General features: G+C 34.7%; 1 protein-coding gene across 1 annotated transcript; it reads left to right on the forward strand.

Annotated features, from left to right (window-relative positions):
- The first annotated feature begins 2,064 nt into the window (after positions 1-2,064).
- LOC139896779 (uncharacterized) lies at positions 2,065-5,083 on the forward strand. The gene is made up of 3 exons (XM_071879415.1): positions 2,065-2,151; positions 3,092-4,409; positions 4,764-5,083. The coding sequence occupies exon 2, from the start codon at positions 3,093-3,095 to the stop codon at positions 4,368-4,370; it is 1,278 nt and encodes a 425-aa protein (XP_071735516.1). The 5' UTR covers positions 2,065-2,151; position 3,092; the 3' UTR covers positions 4,371-4,409; positions 4,764-5,083.
- The last annotated feature ends 3,607 nt before the right edge of the window (positions 5,084-8,690 follow it).

Genomic DNA, 8,690 nt, shown 5'->3' on the forward strand with positions numbered 1-8,690 from the left:
TTGCTATAAGAGATCAAGAGGGATATAAACGTAATTTTTTTCTATATTCATGTAAATGATGAGAGGGATATATTGATTTTATTTTACGTAGTATTAGTTTATATATTAATATATATTAATTCGCTACTAGTGAGCATATCCCGTGCGGATCTACGTAATAAGATAGATTGAGGTAACATGTTACATGTACAAGTGGATTGAGGTTCCTTTTTAGAAAGAAAATTAAACAGTGATATCACATACTGTGTATTCAAACAATATATACACGTTATATATCTACCAAGACTCGAATCATAACCTCTCAGTTTAGAATTTTGGATGAAGGATTTGTATATGGAGCCGATTCGCAAAATAAGTATTTTGTTGAAGAAAGTTTGTAAAAGTAGTACATCCGATGTTGATAATACTGAGTTTTGCCTATGTGGCCCCTACAGACCAAGAAATGGTCTTTAACATTTTTTCTAACATCCTTTGAAACCCGGTTGTCCCAACACCGGATTTCGATAATTCATGGTTTCAAATATTCTGGTGATGTATTCTGTTACAGTGATATTTATTTTACCATAACATCTTTTTTTTTTTATATGTGTCCGGGGTACAATCACATGACCAAGAATCAAAAACTAGCAATCCATTCGATTTTTTCAATGATGATGAGAATCAAGCAACATGGTAAGTTCTTTTCGCTCCTCTTTCTCTTCCTCTTTTTCTAGGATTTTGTCCTGATAGCGCCGTGCTTGTTCAAGAAAGAGAGTCCCTTTGACGGAGAGATAATAGTCAATGGCATATGAGGAAGATGTAGACGCTTAGAGAGAGGATCTTAGAATCAACCTAACACGATCTAGAGGCGGAATAACAATAGAAAGAGCTTAAACGAATATCTATGGGTTTTCGGGTTCGTACAAGTCAAACCAAGACTAGATCTTGATAAACACGAAGCCTAGACTGACATTCTGTGGTATTTGGACATGAAGATTGAGAGAGACTCGACCAAGAAGTGTTTTTCGTGTGTGTGTAATGTGCTTAGTTGTTAACCAAATTAATGAAGATTAATTAGGCTTAAATACCTCAGTTCCTATGTCGGTCGACAGTGAATGACAGTCGGTCGACTGACCATGTCAGTCGGCCGACTGTCGAGTAATATTACGAATTATATTTAAACGTTTACAAATATAAAATAACACATCGACAATCAACGTTTAACAATTGTTACAGGTTACAACATGATCGAATAAAACGTTAAAGTTCATGGAACTAGGGATTACAAAATATGCACTAACAGAAGACATCTCTTCTTTTTTTGCCCCTTTTTTTTGACTTTGGGTTTTTTTTTACTGTCTAACTCAATATCTTAAAATAGAAGTCATCTTTCTTTAAAGGCCATTGACTCTGCTTCCTTGATTGAATAATCGAAGGTGAATCAATCAGACTATTCAGATTATTATTTACAACTACAATTATTGAAAATGATTTCTTTGCACTATCCTCTGCCAAGTCACAATATGTAAAAATTCATATACAACTATTGAAACCCGGTGGTGCCAACGCCGGGTTCAAAAAGCATCAGAATAGTAGTCCACGTAAGCATAAACTAGTGTCGGCACCACTGGTTTTAATGAATGTGGACAAACTCGTTTTAATGGATGTGGACAAATTCGATGTTTGCAAAATGCATAACTAATTTGTTAAAATTCAAATCTAAACATTAATATTCAGATGTTAAATAAGATAAAAAGGTAAATTTGCTCTTAGGTGCATATTATCTCAGTATGTCCTATGACAGTTGTTCAGGGATGCTTCCGAAGGCATCGTTGTTTTAGTCTATCCTATAACAGTTGTTCAGTAGGTGCTTTCCAAAGGTGACTATACGCAGAGTCTGCACTAATGTAGTTATTCGGTGTGACATCCTTAACACGTGTAACAGATAATCCGGTGGTGAGAATTGTCCCGTCAGTTATTTAAAACGGAGTACGGAGTAGTATTTTACAATTAAGTTTTAAGAATTTTTTTTACCAAATTCTTTATTAAAGAGTAGTACGTATTGGTATTCAAAACGTCGGATGGCGGACACTAAAGATTTGAAATAGTCGACCACCATCTTCCCCCTTTCGCTTTTTGCCCTAACCTCGAATCTGCTAACCCTAACTTCAGGTAACTACCAATTCATTTTTTATCTCACTTCCATTTTTTCGTTTAATTCAAATTTATATAATATTATGAAATCAGTGCTATATGTGTCATTCCAGTTCATTTCTTAATTTTTACAGCATCAACTCAACTCGTAAGCTTGACTTAGATTCATCGCATTGCTGTATTTGTAGATTTCAATTCAAATCTGGATTCACATTTATCTAATTTTCACTAATTGCGTTAGCTAGTCACTGATATCAGACTCCAAAATTACTGAATCTAGTATGAGTGAGTGCTAAAAATATAATTTTTGCTTTTGTCGTTTCTTAAGCTAAACGCATATACTCTGATATATGCATAGGGCCCATAGGGGCTTTACAATATGTAGCAAGTATTCAACTTGCTGAAAATGTGCGAGGATTGTTGCAAAGATATATCATATATCATCACATCAATAGCATTTTCTATGTGTGATTCACTTTGTGCTCATGCTCTTTGGTTTGCTATAAACGTGTAATAAGCTTGATCTGATGTGTTTTAGGCGTGTCTATAGTGATCAGTATAACTTGGTTCAGGTAGTGTGAGAAAAACATGCGGAATTGTGTACCAATTTTTTTTTCACCAGGGGCAAAAAATGCGTACCAATTTTTTTGGGCAAAATATGGATGATTTTGGGTAAATTATGGAAGTTTTTGGGTAATATATGGAGGTTTTTGGGCAAAATACTGAGACTTTTGGGCAAAATAGGATGACTTTTGGAAAAAAAAAAACATCCACTAGGGGCAAAATCAAAAAATCCAAAACTTTTGCACTAAAAATTTCGAATCCACTGGGGGCGGGTGCCCCCGCTTGTCCCTTACTACTTCCGCCCCTGATCATGATATGAACTATATTGTTTGTGAATAGTGGCCAATGACTACGATTTTTTTTTTTTTTTTTTTTTTTTTTTTTTTTTTTGTAGGATGGAACAGCCAAGTTCCGCGCTTGATAAAAGTATTAATATCAATAATAATACTCTCGATAGTTTACATCATGAGTTACAGGGTAACCAAGCTGCTGACCTATTCCCATTTCCTGGTTTTACCGTCAATAACCAAAATGATGCTGATGATCATACTCCTATTACCAAGATATCATGTGGGCCTGTTCCTAATTGTGCCAACTCTGTGAAGTCTACTGAACTAAGCTCAAGCACGGCTACCACAAAAACACCTCCTGCTGAGCCATCCGTGTCTCCCGAAATCCAATCCAATTTGTCTCGTTCTGTGCTTGTTTCAGGAGCTACACCATCTACTTGTTACGGTGCCGGGCATATAATTTCGGGGGTCGTTGACAAAAGAAAATGCAAGTCTAGGGGGATTCTTTCGGCAGGACATAAAATCCCCCTTGAACAGGACATCTCTGACGACAATATTCATTTGATTCCTTGTCCTGTTGAAGCTTCAATTAGTTGGCGTATGTCACCATCTTATGCAGATGACGATGAAGATAGTGTTGTTATAGGGAAAGGCAATCATCTGAAAGAGTTGAATCAATCTTGGAAAATAGTTGAATCTCCGTCGTCTTTATGCACTCCCCCTTTTCCTAGTGACACTCCTAATCGCAAACATGTGATTTCACGAGAAGAGAGACCGTTATCGTTTGAATTTAACGGGGAATGTTCTCCGTTTTCTGCTGACACGATAGGTAGTGAGAATGTCATGCAAACTCCAAACTCAGATACAAGCTTAGAAAGACGAGCAAGTTTTGAATCTGAATTTGATCAGGTGACAAATGTTCTTCAACAAGAAAGCTTATCTCCCAATAAAAACTCATCACCGTGGGACCCGCCTAGGTTAAGTTTAGATTTGGCAGATGTATCAGTATCATCGCCTTCGAATATTACAATCCCTAACCAGTTAAGAGAAAAATCGGATATTTATGCATCGTGGATTTCCAACTCAACTTCAGAGAATGTGTCAGAGTCAAATATGCGGATATCTTGGAGGGATGGTCTCGTAAGTGGTTCTTTTGATAAGGATGATTTCGATTGCTGCAGGTTGTTGTCAGATGAAGAAATGGATACTGATAGATTGTTAAAGTCTCCTAGACTTACTGGGCATGAGATAAAAACTGGTGAAAATGGTAAAACAACATCATTTCCTAATGCACCGAACCCTTGTACGGAGTCGGTATGCACTGATGATGGTGGGCCAATCGCATCTCGGGACTCAGACTGGACTCGCTACTACAAAAACTGATGATTTGAAGTTTGAACCTTGGTTTCCATTTGTATTTAAGTAAGTCTGCTTGTCTTTATGATATTGTGTTTGTATGTTTTTAAGCTTGAGCATTGATATTCAGAACAGATATTGTATTTTCAAAGGGCCATTTTGAAAATGCATGTCTCAACCTGCTTTTTAAAAACTGCATTTTATCTCTAGCAAAACGTATATAATCAATTTTTCACCAAACACTTTTTTTCTGATTATTTGCAATTGCAAAACTTAATAATCAGATAATCTCTGCATAATGCAATCTCAACCACCCCCTTACTGTTTGTAACATAAATTTATTCACACTTTTATCGCATAAATAATTTAATAGTAAATAGTAAATGTTACTGATATTGATCATGTATTTCTTGCCTGAAGTGCATGGCGTAGTGGACAAACACCACCGTCTCTAGCGGAATGAGACCCAAGTCATTTATGCCGCCAAGAAACATTGCTATCTCTGCCAGCAATTACCTTGTGACCCAAGTCATTTATCTGAGCTCAGTTCATCTACCATGGACATGGTAACTTTTCTGGTGGCTGCTGTGAAATGTTGTATTATGTAATGTGCTGATGATGAAACCTCTAACAGAACATATCAGTTCAACAGTCGATTGTTTTTCAGCATTTATTTCAGAGTTGTTGTAGTAGGTAAGGTTAAACATTTTCATGCTTAGGGGGGACACATAACGTGTGAAGAAACCATGTTAAAATGACAATGTGATTTCGTCTAGTGAAAAATGTACAACGTATGTCTGAACTGTTTATTACATTTTCTGAAATAACATTATGAACAGTGCCGTGTTTCATATTTGTCAGTTGTCACCATAGTACGTAACGGGCTTTTTAACAATCTATTAGCAACCAAACAAGTACTATATGATTATACAGTCAATATGAATCTTGCACCTTTTGTATGTCTTCTTGAACAGCTATTTGAGGATTGGAAATGCACGATAAAAATAATGATGACGGGTCGATTTTCTCAAGCTAGAGAAATCATGTAGCAATTTAAAAAAACTTACATGCATACCCAATTGGCACTTGACCCACTTGACCCACTTAACCTTTGTTTCAAAAACTAGACCAGACTCATGTGAAAGTATACGCATAGAACTTTCCAACTATTGCAACTCAATTGAGTGTTGCAATCGCGATGGTTAAGGGGTGTTTTCCGACAACAAAACTTGTAAAATTCGATTTGTGTAATCGAGTGAATAATAAATTCATAAATGGTCGTCTTCGTGATGCCATAAAAACATAATCACTTTCTAGTGTTAGAAATGAACTAGTTATGGGTCGTTTCCGGCCGAAGAAATGTCTGTCGATGACATTTTCGTATGAATTTAACTTATTTTAATTTAAATGTTAGTACTGAATCGTAATTATTAAAATTAAATTTTAGTTTACTTCATATATTTTTGTGAGACATATAAATTTCTGGCTTCGCCATGCACATCATATATTCACATGACGACACATACTCACACAAAGTCAGAGGAATATTCTCAGTCATCTTTCAAAATTGGTTCTCATATGTGTATTATATACATGTGTCTGTACGACTGTACATATATTATGAGTGATTATTCATAGAGAACTAATTTTGAAATAAATTTTAAAAAATTATTGTATACTTAAACAATGTATTTATCTTAGTTCTTTTTTACAATTAGAAATTCTCAACTATACTACGTATTATATATTGAATTTAGCTAAACGGTTCTCTCCATATACTTTGTGTCATGGGATAGGGAGAGGTCATGAGTTCGATCCTTAGGGATGACATGATTTTCTTTAAACCAATTGAACACCAATAATGGTGGTATATATTGACCTTATAGGGAGGTTTTACCGGATTCGTTCACGGACCTCTACCCGGACCACTGCCCGAATGGATGTGTTCCCCGGGTACCGTCGATCGGGTTCGGGTTTCCGGCCGAACGTGTGTGTTACGTGCAAATGATGAGGGTCGTTGAAATAAATGATCTAATGATGCCAAAAAAATCGCCGTTCAAAAAAAAACTGGGGCGGGTTTGATGAAGTGCAACATGTGTACTTGCACATGACCCATAATCCAAAGAGCCTATAATCCAACAATGTAGTATTTATAAAAAATATATTTACACCTTATATTGTACTTGACCTAATTTTTTAGTATTTACTAAACTGATTCATACATACGTTTAAAACTTTTGTATATAAAAGATATACTTTATAATAATTGAACTTGACCCATATAAAAAATTGTAATAAACATGATGCCTTATCGACATGATGCTTCTACAGTTCAAAAACTGTCACTTAATGTTAAATATCTAATCGTTGTGTACAACACTTTTATGGACTTTTTTTTGGACATCAGTTTGAGATCATCCAGGGTACTTAGCTACTCACGCGTTCATCTTCCGTAGTTGCATACCGCCCTCAACTACTGCCATGGAGGAAACTCGGACCAATCCGAGGGCATGGCTGGTAAAACCCCCTACCCGTTGCCCCCGCACTAAGCGAAAGGCGACCTGAGTAGATACTTCAGGAATAACATTGAGTGCAATGTTGTGGTCCAGCGAAGTCGAACTCCTGACCTCTCGCTAAGAGAGGCATGCCAGTACCAGTTGGCTTATTAACATCAAAATAAATATTATTATTAATATAATATTATATATTATATTATATAATATAATATAATATAAATAATATAATTAATAAATAGAAAAAGTTTAAAGAAAATGAAGTACCTCGATCGGTACCCGTCGGTGATGTTTGTGACTTTGTGCACGGGGATACGACGGTGACTTTAAATTTAGTGTTTTTAGCTGAGTTGGTGTGGTGTACATGTATATTTTCATTGTCACTCCAATCACAAAAACGTAAAATAATCCAAAAAGATTTACTACCACTATATATTACAAACCCTTTTTTACAACTTTATCGATAACAACTCATTTTTTCATAAAATTTTCATTGCCATATACGGAGTAATAACTTTACAACATTCCTCGTAAAAGATGAGCATGTATGAGTACGGATGCTAGGTAGGCTATTTGCATCCCAACGTGTCACTTTATCACCTTATTGGGCACTAAAGTTAAGGGTAGGAGATTATTAAATTAACTAGTGAAATGATCCGTGAAACCACGGGTTGTTTAAACAAAACAGTTATTTTACTTGTCATAAAAGCTTATATTACAACCTTTTATTAAGACATGTATTTTACATACATATATAACGTAATTAATCTCTCTAAAGAGAACCCATATTTCACGGGTTTGTTAAAATAAAACATAGAAAAAAGACTAATAAAATAAGAATCTTGTTAACAACCCATATGGTTATCTTGTGTTTTAAAGGGTTGTGCTGAACACTTACTGATTTGAAAGTGGTACTTCTTAAATTGCACCACGTTAACCCCAAGTACCGTCGTTAGCAAAATCTATAAAGTAATAGTTACTAAAACTTTATGAATAACATCATAACATAATATGATTGCGTTTGTTTCGATGAATGATATCAATTCTCATAATTAATGTAACACTTCCTTTTAACAACAATCTTTCATTTTAATTGAAAAATATGTACATCAAACCTTCAAGCACAAATGTATATAGATCCAAGTAATGCAATATACTCATCCACTCATAAAAGAAAAATTATTTGCTTGTAACTATCTTTTAGTAAGACCTGTGAATTCACGGGTTTGTTTAAATTAAATATATGAAAGTTTTATAAAATAACATTATTACATCCACTACATGCAATATCATATGAAACTTGGTTAATTTAAATTTGATAACATATAGAGTAGATATGTATGTAGGTGACAATTTAAACAAATTGAATATAAGTAATGCATTTCAAAATATGAGAAATCGATACTGAAAATAAATTATAAATAATGAAAACAAATTAAATTCATATGAGTAACCATAACCCTCCTTGATACATTATTAGAAATGTTTGTAGTAGCATTAACATTAATGCATATATTCTCATTAGAAAGAGCAAGTTTATTGCATAAAGCAACATGCTTATATGCTAAAACTTTTCAAATCAATATGCCATAACCCAAGTTCTTCATGCAGTACACATCAACTAATGTGCTTTCTACGCAACATCAGGTAACAATTAAATGGGACCAAAATGATCTATTTTTTTCAAAAGTAAGAATATATTAATACATCACCAATTACAATACATGGGCAGTGTATATTCTAACCCAAAACCAAAAACAACAACAGACCCAAATACCAACAATCAATACAAAACAGACACCAATCACCTCAACATACCAAAATGCTTGAATGC

This window comes from Rutidosis leptorrhynchoides, chromosome 3 (assembly GCF_046630445.1).
Source record: "Rutidosis leptorrhynchoides isolate AG116_Rl617_1_P2 chromosome 3, CSIRO_AGI_Rlap_v1, whole genome shotgun sequence".
Classification (NCBI taxonomy): Eukaryota; Viridiplantae; Streptophyta; class Magnoliopsida; order Asterales; family Asteraceae; genus Rutidosis; species Rutidosis leptorrhynchoides.